The sequence below is a fragment of the Tursiops truncatus genome, chromosome 5, assembly GCF_011762595.2.
Source record: "Tursiops truncatus isolate mTurTru1 chromosome 5, mTurTru1.mat.Y, whole genome shotgun sequence".
Classification (NCBI taxonomy): Eukaryota; Metazoa; Chordata; class Mammalia; order Artiodactyla; family Delphinidae; genus Tursiops; species Tursiops truncatus.
The window spans coordinates 70,291,954-70,308,507 of NC_047038.1; the positions used below are offsets into that span (position 1 = coordinate 70,291,954).

At 39.0% G+C, this 16,554-nt stretch overlaps 1 protein-coding gene across 1 annotated transcript in view; it reads right to left on the minus strand.

Annotated features, from left to right (window-relative positions):
* CORIN (corin, serine peptidase) overlaps nucleotides 1-16,554 on the minus strand; it is a 217,293-nt gene that overhangs the window by 24,982 nt on the left and 175,757 nt on the right. Inside the window, exons 17-19 of the mRNA XM_033856407.1 lie at nucleotides 13,114-13,230; nucleotides 10,484-10,533; nucleotides 10,157-10,331 (exon numbers count right to left, since the gene is read on the minus strand). Of these exons, the coding sequence (XP_033712298.1) occupies nucleotides 10,157-10,331; nucleotides 10,484-10,533; nucleotides 13,114-13,230 (342 nt within the window). The remainder of the gene's footprint in view (nucleotides 1-10,156; nucleotides 10,332-10,483; nucleotides 10,534-13,113; nucleotides 13,231-16,554) is intronic.

Sequence of the window (16,554 nt, forward strand, 5' to 3'; positions counted from 1 at the left end):
GTTCCTTAAGAAACTAAAAATAGAGCTACCATATGATCCTGTAGTCTCACTCCTGGACATATATCCAGAGAAAACCATAATTTGAAAGATACATGCACCCCAATGTTCATTGCAGCACTATTTACAATAGCCAACACATGGAAGCAACCTAAATGTCCATTGACAGATGAATGGATAAAGAAGATGTGGGGTGTGTGTACATACACACACACACACACACACACACACACACACACACACACACACACAATGGAATATTACTCAGCCATAAAAAAGAATGAAAGAATGCCACTTGCAGCAACATGGATGGACCAAGAGATTATCATACTAAGTAAAGTCAGACAGAGAAAGACAAATATGATATCACTTATATACGGAATCTTAAAAAAATGATACAAATGAACTTATATACAAAACAGAAATAGACTCACAGACATAGAAAACAAAATTATGGTTACAAAAGGGGAAAGGGGGGAAGGAATAAATTAGGAGTTTGGGATTAACATATACACACTACTATATTTAAAAAGATAACCAACAAGGACCTACTGTATAGCACAGGGAACTAAACTCATTATTTTGTAATAACCTATAATGGAAAAGAATCTGAAAATCTATATCTATATATATAACCGAATCATTCTGCTGTATACCTGAAACTAACACAACCCTGTAAATCAACTGTACTTCAATAAATTTTTTTTTTCTGTGGCCATGCTCTGTGGCTTGCAGGATCTTAGTTCCCTGACCAGCGATCGAACCCAGACCCCTGGTAACACCTGGACCACCAGGGAAATCCCTATACTTCAATCAATCAATCAGTCAATAGAAAAAAAGCAGGAAAAATAAAAATGGCTTCTCAGCAAAATTACGTGTGGGAAGAACAAGAAGAGGATTTCTATCTGGGGCAAATAATTTAATATAGTAGTCAACTAAGACAAAGCTGAACTATTTAAACTTTCCTTTACTTCTAATATCTCCATTCAAGGAGAATGGTCTCCAGGCAATATCCAAAAGACTCATCTTCCATGTGATAAAACTTATAAGTGCTTAATACATTGAAATGTTGAGTTGATGTCTGGTCTAAGATATGGGAGGGGTCAGTAAAAGATCACTGACCTTCTGCAGAGGAGTTAACATTTCTAGTTCCAGAGAAATTATAGTTCTAACTACTAAAAGAACTACAGATGTCATCACTAACACCGAGAAGGGGCTGGTTAGTCAGTTAACAAATATTTGATTGGTTGCTATATTCCTTGCTGAAAGAATTGAAAATACAGAGGTGAGGAAAACAGACAGGGTTCATGCCCTCATAGAGCTTTCATCCTACTGGGCTAGCCAAATATATATATAAACAAATAAGATTATCTCTGGTAATTAGGAGGGGAAAAAAATAGGATAATGTGATAGACAGATGACTGATGGGGGGGGTCATTTTAGCTAGGATGGTTAGGGCAGGCCTTTGACAAAGTGACACTTAAACTGAGACTTGAATGAGGGGAAGGAGGCAATTTTGTGACTCCATAGGAGGGTTCCAAACTGCAGAAGCAGCAAGTAGAAAGGTCCTAAGGCAGGAATGAGATTGGGGGATTTCAGGGACAGAAAGGCTACATGTTGGGAGCCCAATGAGTGATGAGAGAATAGGGGGAGATGCAAAGAGGTAGGACTAGATATTTAAAGGCTATGATGAGAAATCTTATTCTTGTTACAATGAGAAGCTGTTGTACAGTTTTAAAACAGGTGGTGACATGGTATGATTTACATTTTAGAAAGATCACTGTCTCACTGTGGGTAGAATAGACAATAAGTGAACAAGAGAGTAGTCTAAAAAAAAAAACAGATAGGAAACTGTTTTAAAAGTTGTTATGGATTGATTGTGTCCCCCTGTAAAATTCATATATTGAAATCCTAATCCCCAATATATCAGAACAAGATCTTATTTGGAGATAAGGTCTTTACAGAGGTAATCAACTTAAACTGAGGCCAGTATGGTGAGCCCTAATCCAATATGACTGGGTATCCTCATGAAAAGGGGAAACTTGGAGACAGCCATGCACACAAAGGGTGAAGATGAAGACAAAGATCAGAATTAGGCTTCTATAGGCCAAGAATGCCCAAGATTGCCAGCAAAACACCAGAATCCAAGTGAGAGGCATTCTCTCTCACAGCCCTCACAAGGAACCAACCATCCCAATACCTTGACCTTAGACTTCTAGCCTCCAGAACTGTAAGACAATAAACTTCTTGGCTTGTTGAAGCCACCCAATTTGTGGTGCCTTGTTATGGCTGCCCTAGGAAGCTAATACAATAATCCAGACCTGATATGATGGTGGTCTGGATTAGGATTATAGCATAAAGATGATGACAGGCAGTTGGGTTCAAGCTATATATATATATATATATATATATATATATATATATATATATTTTTTTTTTTTTTTTTTTTTTTTTTTTTTTTTTTTTTTTTGCCGTACGCAGGCCTCTCACTGTTGTGGCCTCTCCCGTTGTGGGGCACAGGCTCCAGACGCGCAGGCTCAGCAGCCATGGCTCACGGGCCCAGCCGCTCCGCGGCATGTGGGATCTTCCCGGACCGGGGCACGAAGCCGTGTCCCCTGCATCGGCAGGCAGACTCTCAACCACTGTGCCACCAGGGAAGCCCCAAGCTATATTTTGAAAGAAGATCCTACAGAACTTACTGCTAGAGTAAAAGTGGGAGGAATTAAGGATGACTCCCAGGTTTGCATTAGCAAACCAATGGATAAGGATGCCTGTTACTGAGATGGGGAAAGTTTGTGAAGCATACGATTATTGGCTCAGTGGGAGAGAAGAGGAATCAAGTTTTGTTCTGGCCATGTAAAGTAGAATGTTTATTACACATTCAAATGGACACTTCATCTAAGCATTTAAATATGTTTGAGGTTGGTGGGTTGGGAGAAAATCTGGGCTGTGCTAGAGATATAAATTTGGAAGTTATGAATAAATATTTGATATTCATATCAATATTTGATATTCATATTTGTTCATATATAGACAAGCATTTGAAACCATGTGATTAGATGATTGTAGACAGATAAGAAAGCCAAGAATTAGGTCCTTATCTGATCATGGGCTGCTATAACAAACTATCATAGACTGAGTGGCTTAAACAACAGTTATTTCTCATAGTTGTTGAGGCTCAAAATCAAAGATTAGGGCACTAGCATGGTCAGGGTCTGGTGAAGATCCCCTTCCTCGTTTACAGATGGTGGTCTTATTGTTGTATTGTTACATGGCAGAGGGAGAGAGGGTAAGCATTCTTTCTCTTCTTATACGGACACTCATCCCAACATGGGTTTCACCCTCATGACCTCATGACCTCTCAAGGGCCCCACCTCCTAATAGCACCTTATTAGGGGTTAGATTTTCAACATGTGGAAATTAGGGGGACACAACTGTGCAGTCCACAACACACCTGGAGAACTAAAACATTTAGTGGCCTAAAAGAGGAGAAGCTGCAAAAAAAGAAAGAGAAGGGTAGGTCAGTGACATAAGAATTTTTTTTTGTTATTTTAAAAGAAAAGTGAAGGAAGTATTTTAAGAAGGATGTAGTAATCAGATACTAGGGAGGGTTCCTGTGAATTAGAAACTGAAAATCCACCATTGGATTTGGCAAGATGGAAGTCACTAAAGACTTTGGTAAGTGTCATTTCTGTAGTGGCCTTGATGACAACCCAACTGGAGTGACCTGAGGGGCATACAGGAAGTGTAAAAGTGGAGACAGTGACTGTAGGAAACTCTTTTAGGAGTTTTACTGTGAGTACTAGCCAAAATGGGCCAAGAATTGAAGAGGGATGTGAAGTCAAGAGAAGGGGGTTTAAGTTGGTGACACTAAGGCATGTTTGCTGAAGGGAATGATCCAGCAAAAAGAGAGAAATTGACGAAAAATAGAAATGATGATTTTAAAATAAAGTCTTTGACGGAATAAAGACACAGACCTACTAGAGAATGGACTTGAGGATATGGGGAGGGGGAAGGGTAAGCTGGGACGAAGTGAGAGAGTGGCATGGACATATATACACTACCAAATGTAAAATAGATAGCTAGTGGGAAGCAGCCGCATAGCACAGGGAGATCAGCTTGGTGCTCTGTGACCACCTAGAGGGGTGGGATAGGGAGGGTGGGAGGGAGGGAGATGCAAGAGGGAAGAGATATGGGAACATATGTATATGTATAACTGATTCACTTTGTTATAAAGCAGAAACTAACACACCATTGTAAAGCAATTATACTCCAATAAAGATGTTAAAAAAAATAAATGCATCTAAAATAAAGTCTTTGAAAGATGAATGGACATGTGATTGTCCTTAAAAAGGAGCAAGGACACATCCTCCACCGTAACTCAAGGGAAAGGAGGGAACGTGGCCACAGATACAGGTAACTTGTTGGAATTAGGGGTGAGACAAGGTAAAACATATAATGATGTCTATTTTCTTCATAAAGAATGAGGTGAGACCAGAGAAGGGTGAAGGAGATTTGGGGAGACAGGAGAAGATGTCAAATAGTTGAGGATGGAAAAGTGGCTTTACTGTGAACATATACTGGATGGGTGCCATATTGTTAGATGCTCATTTGAGATTCATGATCATACATTTGACATGAGGTCAGTTAGCAGTCTGGGGTGTGATATTCGCCAGCGATGACCAGCCGTTCAGGCGTAGGTGCAGGGTACGTGGATAGTTGCAGGACAAGAAGAAACAAGTAAGTAACTACAAAGATTAGAAGGGGAAGAACTCCCAGTTTCTGTGAGCCCCCAAAACTATGGGAATTGGCCTAACGTTTAGGCCAACTGCTGGCTACATCCTAGACCCAGACATTTTTCCACTGGAGCAGTGAGGATGCAGAGAATGCCTCCCTAGGGGGCAGGGCAGTGGGGAGCATGGAGTCAGGTCAGGGTCACCACAATTGCTCACTCACCGGTGGTGCTGGAAAAAAGCACCCCAGGGGAGGTATGGATTCAAAATGGAGAATTCCTATTTTAGTGGACATTAGTACTTGATGGGAATGGATCAAATCTCTCAAGTCGACAGACCGGAAAGAAAACATTGCAAATGAATGGCATGGTTTATATGCACCTAGAAGATAAAGAAGTAACCATAAGAACACGACATGGGCTCAGTAGTAAAACGTCAGACCAAACCTCTCACTTCTTTTCCTGACTGTATTAAAAGACTGTTAGATCAGTACAGGTGGTAAGTCAATGGTTTTTTTCCGTGGAGAATGAGAAAGGGAGCTGTCCAGAAATAGGTGAAAAAGTTATTGAGTAATATTAAGGGTCCAATGGATGCTGAAAGTCAGGCATGACACTAATCTGCATCCTTGGGTAATGTTCTCCTCAGTTCGGAAGAGCATGAAAATAGGATAGAAAACGTGCTCTTCATATTGACTCTTAGTTGGAGGTCTGCGTGGTGTGTATGGCAGAAAGATCTAGGGGCGAAGAAGTTGAAGGTCCTGGTGAGAGGACTGAAGTGATGATCCCAGTGCACTAGGTTACCTGGGGAAAGAAACCAGATGAGGAGGAGACAGATGGGCTGAGACAATAGGAGGAGATGCGCAGACAAGCAAACACAAGTCTTGTTAGAGTGAAGAGCTGGTGTGGTAGAAATTAAGACATGGGTGACCTGGCAGGGTTAAGGGTTGTGATCATATAGTAAAAGGATAGTTTTTCATGCAAATTTCCTGGAGAGGAATCAGACACTTCTTATAATCACTAGTTGTGTGCCAACCTAGGAAGTTCATCCTTAAGTCTCTTGGAGGTGAAAGAAGGCAGGGAAATTGCTTGTTAAATTACCCCTGAAACTCAAGGTCTTTCTTCCTTAGAGCTGTGGAAGTTGAATTGTTACCATGGCATCTGGGACTTCATCTGATCAACTTAGTACCTCATGTCTTTAATTTTCCTTTGGGATTTTTAAATACCTCTCCATGCAGGAGCAAGACATGTCCTTTTTTCCCACGAATATAATTAAAAGAGACAGGCTTGCAAAGAACTACAGATGGGTCACACTGGCCCTTGCCAAAGTATGGAATCAGGATATGAAGTAAATCCCATTAATTGCAGCAATTGATGGATCCTACAGAGAGTAAGGCTTACGATTAGAGGTTCTCAATAGCTTTCAGGGCCACTGGAAAGATTGTAAAATAGAACCAAAGTTATTAGCACATATTCAAGCAAAGACTTGTTTGAAGTTGGGCAATTTTTAACTTCTTATGGATAGGCCAGGCCCCACTTGACAGTTCTGTGAAGTCTAATGTTCCATGAAATTTTACCAGGGCCTTTGATAGAATATCCATTTCCTTAATTATAAACACATTTCTTCTCTATTGCAAGGTTTCTCCTTAACTTCACAGATCTGTCAGTGAAAGACAAAACTTGGATACCACATATGGAAATGACAAAAGTGGTGCATGAACTGGATGAATTAGCATATAAAGGGTGTTATTCCCTTAAAGAGCTGTTGGATTCATTTAGGTAATCGTCTTTTGATAAATGTACTCTTGCTAGTACAGTCTTCTGCTTATCATGGAGTTATAAATCAGAACTGGAAAAGACATCTGGAAACATCTGGCCCCTTCCAAAGCAATAACATTGCAATGTATTTCCTGACATACTACACAGACTCTTCCAATCATTTGGGGTCATTCTTACACATTAAAAGTTCTCAAGAGGAGGTTCTGGTTTGATTTTTTACATTATATTTCCCCCAAAAGAGCAATCATATAGCTAGATATACAGATTTCCATTTTATAATCACTTCTCTTATTCTAATTACTTGTTTAAATGTCTGTCTCCTCACTAGGTTAGCATTCCAAGAAAGTAAACATATATTCATTTCTTTAACTCCCATATGGAGATGAATATACGTTCTGGGACTCTATTCTGTAGAAACAAGAGTACCAATAGGTGAATAGCTTTGCATAAGAAGATGTATTGCAGTGTTGTTAAAGTGATAGCAAACTGGAACTAACGTGAATGTCCATCAACTGGGGAATAATAAAGTATGGTGAATCTCTATGATGGAATATCATTTAGCTTTGAAAAAGAATGAGCTAGAGCTACATCAATTGACTTGGAGGGGATGTCCATTATATACTGCTACATGAGAAAAGCAACTTACAAACAAAAGTATAGCGTGTGATTTCAAATTGTAAAAATAAATGACACCCTGTGAAAAATATGTGTTTATAGCTGTGGAGGAACAATCACTAGGGGTGACCTTGAGGATGATGAGAAAGTAAAGGAGAGAGAGTATGGAAGGAGATAAAAATTGAGCTAGCAAAATGAAAAAATATTCATGCCATAATGCTAAGGGAAAAGTCAGAATGCATGTTTTTTTTGTTGTTGTTCTTTTATTTATTTTTGGCTGCGTTGGGCCTTCATTGCTGTGCGCAGGCTTTCTCTAGTTGCAGTGAGTGGGGGCTACTCTCCATTGTAGTGAGTGGGCTTCTCATTGCGGTGGCTTCTCTTGTTGTAGAGCGTGGGCTCTAGGCACACGGGCTTCAGTAGCTGTGGCTCGCGGGCTCTAGAGCACAGGCTCAGTAGTGGCGCATGGACTTAGTTGCTCCGCTGCATGTGGGATCTTCCCGGACCAGGGCTCGAACCCGTGTCCCCTGCATTGGCAGGCGGATTCTTAACCACTGTGCCTCCAGGGAAGTCCCTGAATGCATGTTTTTAGTAATGATATTTTAAAAAGAAAAATTTACCTTTATTGATGTCTTACTGATTGGTATCAGGCATGGTTCTTAAGGTTTTACATAGGCTATCTCACTTGATGCCTGCACCAACCCTGTGAGGTAGGGACTGTTATTTCCCTCATTTCATATATGAGGAAACTTGGCCCAGAGAAGTTCATAAATTGACACAGTAAGTGGCAAAGCTGAGAGAAAATAATAATAGACAAAGAGGCAAAAAAATGAAATTGCATTTTTTTCTACAAATTAACCTGGTAAAATGAAAATAATCAATTTAATGAGGTGATAGAACTGTGAGTTATTTGTGTTAAATTTTTGCTATTATTTATTATTACTTTAAAATAAAGTAAAATTATTAAAAATAAAAAGAAGAAAATGGGAAGTATGGTGGTTTTTCAAACATGTCCTCAAATACTTTGCCACTCCTCTCGCCGAGAGAAGAGTTCTATGTTTCTTCCCTTTGAATCTGGGTGGGGCTGTGACAGCTCTGACCAACTCCATAGTGTAAGTAATGTTGTGCGTCTCTGGAGGCTGGATCCAAAAAGGCTTCCTCCTGGCTCCCTTTTTGGGACTCTCACTTTGGGGGATGCTAGCTACCAAGCTGTGAGTCTCACTTGGAGAGAAACAAATGCCCCTGCCAACAGGCAGCATTCACTGCCAGCCTTCAGGTAGTGCCAGCCCCTAGAACCTTAGTACCTTCCAGCAGAGTCCCCAGACGTTGCTGAGCAGAGACAAACCACAAGCTATTTCCTGTCTAGATGTCTAATCTCCAGAATCTTCCATGGGCATGAAAAATGGTTGTTGTTTGTTGTTGTTATTTTGTTATTGTTTGGTTAGGAGTCTTTTTTTTTTTTTTGCTCCTAAATTATACAACAACAGTCGAAATAGATGAGGACCTTCTGCAGTGATGTTTGTCAACTTGGGGTAGGTTTCCCCTTGGTCTTATTTTTCTGCTCCCTTTAGGTATTTTGCGATGATTAATTTTATGTGCCAAGTGGCTGGACCATGGTACCCCAATATTTGGCCAAACATTTTTCTGGATGTTTCTGTGAAGGTGTTTTTTGGGAAGAGATTAGCATTCAAAATGGTAGACTATTAGTAAAGCAGGTTACCCTCCATAATGTGGGTGGGCCTTACCCAATCAGTTGTAGACTTTCATAGAGCAAAGACTGATCTCCCCAGAGCAAGAAGGAGTTCTGCCAGCATGCTGCCTTTGGACTTGAACTGCAGCTCTTCCCTGAGTCTCCAGCCTGCCTGCCACCCCATCAGACTTTAGACTCACCAAGCCTCCAGGAACGCTTGCCAGTTCCTGGAAAACTCTTTCTCTCTCTCTCATTGGTCTGTTTCTCTGGACAGCCCTGACTAACACACATATTATACTTTTCACTCTACTTCCCAAACTCCTCACCAATTCCTCCAGCATCCTAACCTCACTGTAGTATCTATGTAACTCAGCTCTGTTTAACTTCATATGCATTTGATGTATTTAAGAGGGCTAGAAAAGAGACTAAAGCTGGCTAGAGAGTCAATCTTCTAAACTTCTTCCTCTTCCTCCCTCCTTAGGACATAAATCATAAGCAATATACATCTGTTGCCAATAAATGAGCAGCACCTATATAGGATGATAACACCAAGGGTAGAAAAATCTAAGCAGGTAAGGACCTGGGAAGGAGATCAACTGTGGATTTTGCACTGAGTTACAGAATGGCATATGGGCACATACGCTGAGAAAACCATAATTCAAAAAGAGTCATGTACCAAAATGTTCATTGCAGCTCTATTTACAATAGCCCGGAGATGGAAGCAACCTAAGTGTCCATCGACAGATGAATGGATAAAGAAGATGTGGCACATATATACAATGGAATATTACTCAGCCATAAAAAGAAACGAAATTGAGCTATTTGTAGTGAGGTGGATGGACCTAGAGTCTGTCATACAGAGTGAAGTAAGTCAGAAAGAGAAAAACAAATACCGTATGCCAACACATATATATGGAAACTAAGGAAAAAAAAAAGTTCATGAAGAACCTAGGGACAAGTCAGGAATAAAGACACAGACCTCCTAGAGAATGGACCTGAGGATACGGGGAGGGCAAAGGGTAAGTTGTGACAAAGTGAGAGAGAGGCATGGACATATATACACTACCAAACGTAAGGTAGATAGCTAGTGGGAAGCAGCTGCATAGCACAGGGAGATCAGCTCGGTGCTTTGTGACCACCTAGATGGGTGGGATAGGGAGGATGGGAGGGAGGGAGACGCAAGAGGGAAGAGATATGGGAACATATGTATATGTATAACTGATTCACTTTGTTATAAAGCAGAAACTAACACACCATTGTAGAGCAATTATACTCCAATAAAGAGGTTAAAAAAAAAATACCCAAGTGACAAAATGATCAGGCAAAGTAAAAGAAAAGGTGCAGCTTACCCCTCGAAGCAGTGGGCGACTGTCAGAACCCACTTCTTGGCAATGAGGACACAGCCACAAATGTGACCACTGGGTTCACTCTGCAGGGAACACTGCCAGGGCCACCTTCCTGGGCGACTCGTCCGACCCCCAAGGATCCTCTTGTTCATTCGGGCAGCAGGGCGGCGCCCACAGTCTACCAAGGAGCAGGAAACAGTATGTGACTCACTACCAAAACCAGCTAGATGCTTGCATCTTTGCTGTCACGTACAAGTGATCATTTTTTCCCTTGAGCCAATCCAGTTAAATTAAGTTCATATCCCATTGTTACACCGCTAATTCGCTCACCTTGTTTAGTACATAGAAGAGAAATCTTACTTCTGCTGTGACAGGACTGCCTAGATTTGGAAACATAAAATGGCATAATATTCAGTTACATATTTATCGTTCACTTCAAACACTTTACCAGTGAAAGGCAAGAAATAGCTTATACTTAAGTCAGGAATTCTCAAGGCAGGGCTGTGGTCAGATATCACCTTAGAGGTGGAGGTATATGAAGGATGTACTTTTTTTAAGTGTATTTAATATCATCATTATACACTTTCACATTTGTGGGAAGAGAAACTATTGTTAGCAAAGGTCCCCACATCATCTTGGCTGGTGGCACCACCCATAATACTGACTCAATGATTTTCAAAGGAGGGAGAGGAAAAGGAAAGGCATTAGTCTGCTTCCCAGAATGTATGGTGAGGAGGGAGCATATCAGAGTTTTATGCTTATGGAGAGGACATGTATGGCCAAAAGAAGCTGAGAAATAGCTTGAGAGAAAAAAAATATTGCTTCAGAAAGTTAGAGAACAGAGAAAGGAATTGAATATTAGACTAGAAAAGAATCTTGAGACTTTTATTATCTTTTTTTTAATATAGTTGATTTACAATATTGTGTTAGTTTCAGGTATACACATAGTGATTCAGTTTTTTTCTGATTATATTCCATTATAGGTTATTATAAGATATTGAATGTAATTTCCCATACTATACAGTAAATCTTTATTGCTTATCTGTTTTATGTATACTAGCCTGTATCTGTTAATCCCATACTCCTAATTTGTCCCTCCCTCCATCCGTTTCCCCTTTGGTAACCATATATTTGTTTTCTATGTTACTGAGACTTTCAATGTTAAACTGTGTATCTATGATTAGCTGACAGGAAGAAGGGGATTAAATTCATCCCATGTAACTCTAGATGGCAGGATCAGAATCAGTAGGGAGAACTTATAGAAAGAGTGCATTCAGGAAAGGAAGAACTTTCTAAAAATTAGAGTTTAGCTTTGAAGGCAAGAACATGGTTTAAGCATCTATCAATGTGGCTGCACAAGAGAATTCAGCTGAGGGTACACTAAGTTTTAACCACAAAGTCTCTTCCAAGCATTTATTCACAATGCAAATTTAAAAGAAAAAAACCATGTTGGGACTGTCAAAAATACTATGACATGCTTAGAATCCTAGATATGTCAGAAGAAAGAAAAACAACCCTATGTCATTTCCACATTCCTTTTTGAAGATCTACTGTATTTTCATTCCTTGCTAAATTTGCATGGGGATATGTGTATACAATAAATTATATAATACAGAAAAAGCACATTTGTGTTTTGCCTTCTCACAACCTGAAGTCGTATCTCCTTCTCACTCTCTATTTCGTTATCCTTAGTTTGTTTGTAACACTTCCAAATATCTGAAATTCATTTTGTTTATTACTAGCTTAGAGTCTCTCTGTCCACCTCTACAATGTATGTTTCCTGAGACCACAGTCCTTGGCCTCCTCATCCACTTCTACATCCCTGCAGAGCTTAACAATGAACCCAGCATAGAAGAGATACAAATAATTAGTTGTTATTTGTTAGATCTTAAAGTCATAGCTTTTAGGAATAGGAAAAGACCAAAGACTATGTGTCTCAACTCTTATTTTAAAGGAAATTGTGGTTTATAGGATCACACATCTAGTTAGCAAGCCAGGACTAGAACAGGTCCACCAACTCCCAACTTAGAATGAGTTTATCTAACTATCTATCTATCTATCTATCTATCTGACCTGAAAGGGATTTTCTGGCAGTCCCAGTTTGGGGAAACAAATCACTGTTGAAAGACTCAGGTCATTGGAGGAAGTGCTTCAGTTGACAACTATTCAGAAATTTGGTTGCAAGTTTGGTCTATGGGGAAAATGTCAAGACATTCTGAAGAGAAATGGCCCACCTTTAGTTTTACTCTTTAGAATTCTTATGTACTGATTTCTCTAACATTTGTTAAAAGCTTTGGAGTCAGATAAACTTGGTTTGAGTTCAGAGACTATCACTTATCATCTGTGAGCTGTGAATTTTGAGCAAGTTATTTAAATACTCTATAGCTATGTCCCTATAATGTAACAAGCACTAAATGAGTGTTAATTCCCTCAATTTACCTTTCTCCTGCACCCCTACCCAAGATGAGGGAGGCAATGTTGCCATGATTTTTTAGGGGAAATTTTTCAGAAGTGTATTTTCAAGGTTACTTGATTATAATTTTATTTTGTGTCTGTTTTTTTCCTCAGGCTCTCCAAGTTTTATCAGTTGCCATTATTTCAATTTCTTCTGTTAACTAGTCCCATGTAACATCTGTAGAAAGTGTAGATATTAAGAATTTATTTTTAATAGGATGTGAAAAAAACTCCAAGATTAGAACCCAAGCTCCTCCTCCTTAACCACGATAGTTTCTGCAATCATCATTAAAGAAAAATGTAATTAGCCAAGAGAAAAAGATCTATGTCTACAAAGAAGAAAAAAAGCCAAATGATGTCGAAATATAAAGGCCCATAGCTATTCTATGGAAGCTCTTTTTTGACGTGACAAATGTGGATTATCTTAAATTAGAAACAGAAGGGCCCTGATGATGGATGTTTGCTCCATAATCCACTCTACACAGCTCTAGTGATGGGTGTCTTACCCTTTTACCAGTAGTTCATGCAAAGTGGTCCCATTAAGGCTTTCCCAGTCGGAGTGCAATGTCAGCCACTGCTGGTCTCGCTCCTGTTCCTGTATCACTTTGGTCACAGATGGTTCTCTGATAGAAGGGCAAATACCAGATAAATATTCAAAGTACAATGACCTTTGACCAGGCGATATCATTATTTAGCACTTACTCTCTTATAAAAAGAAGCATTAAATCATCAGCCAATATTTCAAGAGGGGGATTAGTATTGGAAGAAGTTTGGCATGTAATGTGATCAGCAAGAGGGGAAGTTACTAAAAGTATCCTGAAGCAACAAACGTCCACACTGTTACAGCTATTTTAGTCATTTTCTCTGCTGACATGTATTTGAACTTTGTGAGGTGTCGGAATTCTAACATATACGATGTAGAAGTTCCAATACCTAAAAAACAAGAGCAACTTTAGGCAGGGATCAAAAGTAAAATAAAATTTATCTGCCTGGAGTATTTTTTCCTTCACTTTTCTTGCCCAATGTATTCCTGCAATAAAGCGATACCTTAAAATAAATAATAAGTAAAGAGAATCAATGGCCATGTAGTGCCTGTTCAGACAGTATAAAACTGTAAGCGGAATTTTTTCAACATACTGCAGAATCTTTATGCACTAAAAATTAGGAAGGTCTCTAGAAAGTAGAGACGGGAGTTAGACAACATCATTTTGCTGTTTACCCATATTCTCACTCAAACTCTACCAGTACTTTCCTATCAATGTGTCATTCAATCATCAAATAAATATGCTTGTACCCAAGATGTAACCAAGATTTAAAACCTTAGGTTTCAAAAGTGTTTGCGTTTTTGTGTAAAATAGCCTATTCCTCATGAAATAACTGGTTTACTTAGGCAATCCATATTTGAAGAAAATCTTTTGGATTTTTATCACCTGATGCTATTAAGGGTAGCAGAGGTAGAGGAATTCATTTTAGATAGGAGGAACGAGGGCTCCTTCTGAATCTGGAAGTAGGAGAGAAGGAAGCAGGTACTTAGTTGGATTTGGAGATGGGGAGAGAATTCAAGAGAATTCATCAAGAGAATTCAAATCAGACAATCCGATAGTCTTTTCTTTTCAAGTACGAGGGGGGCTCCTCGAATGAAGGTGGCAGGGTGGTGGCAGGGGTGCATGATGGTTAGGAAAGTGATGTGTATATGAAATTGTTCCCTGGTGGAAGTATTTGGAGAAACACATCAAAGATAACTTCAAAAGAATGGCAGGCAGTGCTAAGGATTCAAATGAACCTGGAAATCTTGAAGTTGTAGTAGCATCAAGTCTGTGAGCTTAGTGACTTTCGTTTTTTGATAATGGAATGCCAATTTTTTGTAAAAAGGGGGGGCACAGGAAGGGAAGAAAAGTTAGCTTCAGTGGCATTGAAAGAAAAATGATCACTTCCCCTGGTCATCGATTATTTTAAAACTACTGTCATTACAGAATAGAAAACAAAAGAAACAAAAACCTCCCCAAATTCAGTTATTTTAAAAAGAATAAAACCCTCTAAAGAGAAGACTTGAGGATTGAATAAGAACCAAAGATTAAAAACAAAACAGAGTCCTTAAGCATGGATGAATTCTAATCATTTGATTTAAAAACAAATGGCATAAACCCTGCCCACGCTTTAAGAAGCATCGCACAAGCTTTAATTTATTTAGATACTTGAATGAACTGTTTTATATTTGAAGATGTCACAAAACCTACTGCAAAATGAGAATTCTTTCCTGCACCAAAATGAGGCTCTGGCTTTAATCCCAGAAGTGCTGTATGCAGAGGCACAGTGGGATGGAAAATACAAAAATCAGAGACCACACACACCACTCATGGTGTTTCTCTTGATACCTGCATCCTGAGAATTCCTTTCTGCAGCAGAACAATCTGTGGCCTCCTAAATCCAGGCATTTTACTCGCAAAAAGCCAAAGGAAGATCAGCTTCAGATTTGTTATTTAATGAAATCATTCTTTAGGCAGATATTTACAGGGCAACAGGGACTTGCATGGGGACAAGTCAGCACAGGATTTGCACTGATGCTAGATAGGAAAATCATTGCAAAGGACGCTTCAGTCTTTCAACTCCCGAGGTCCCTTCAGTCACCTCAAGGGATGTTTTTGCATTTCATTCATTAACCTCCAACAAGAAAGGCAATTTAGCCTGAATCTCTCAGTTACACTAAGTGGAAAATCTAAGAAATTCATCATCAACAAGAAGGGAGAATCATTACAAAAGTTAGTTTCCCATGAAATTCTTAAACCCTAGCATGCTTCTCATGCACAAAAATAAATCTTTCAGCCCTAGAAATGTCATCTTATGGCCCATTAAAAAAATATCAGCGAATCCATATGTCGGCTTCTGCCATTATACAGAATCTGAGCATCTGTGTGGTTTCAACTTTTATTTTTTTCTTTAAATAATTTTTAAAATCATGAAAGTAATACTTATACATGGAAAAAACCCAAACATTATAAATGAAAAAATGTCCTTCCCATCCAAGATGTATAAAAACCATCACTGTAAATAGCATTTGAGTATTCCTGCCAAGCTTTTTCTGTAGTCCTTGTACATACACCCCTCTTTTTTTAGTCTATACACGTTGTTCTGGGTGGTGTTGATGATGCTTTCGTTTAATGATTTATCTTGGAAGTTTTTGCATAATAATAGCTAGATAATAATAATAACAATGATATTATTAACTAATAACTGTTTTCTGTAGGGCAAGCACTAAGAGATTAGTAATTTGTTTTATATTATTTAATCCTCTCAACAACTTTGTGAAGTATGCTTTATTATTATTCCCCATTTTGGAGATGAAAAAATTGAGGCAACGCGAGAATAAGTAATTTTCCCGAGGTCACACAGCTCTGGTATTGAGTCCCTTTGGTCTGACATCAGAGCACCACTTCTAACACTATGAACACTATGCAGCCCTCCTCTATTAAGGGGACACACCGTGTTCTTTCCATAGCTGCAAAGTGTTCCATTATATGGATGTACATTTACTTTACCAATCCACTATTGAGGCTGTTTCCAATTTCTGGCTATAACAAAAAAGCAGCTGTTAATACTCTTGACCATTCACCTTTGCTTACATGCACACATGTGACTTGAGGATGAATTCCTAGAAATAAAATTATTGAATCAAAATGTAAATTTTTTATGAATTTCCCCTTCAAAGAGTAATGTCAATTTACAAACTTATCAAGAGTAGGTTTGTCTATACTTTTTAATTTTTGTAACTACGTACATAATGTAAGTCATGCTATTAAAACATATCTGGAACTTAACTGCTCAAATTTTGTTTAACAGTTGGTGATGCATTGACTTATCTTTTTCCATATTATATCAAGAGACAAATCCTGTTGGGTAGAGAGCAAAAGAGCAAAAAAGCATCTTGCTAGTGATGAAGTATCAAAGTA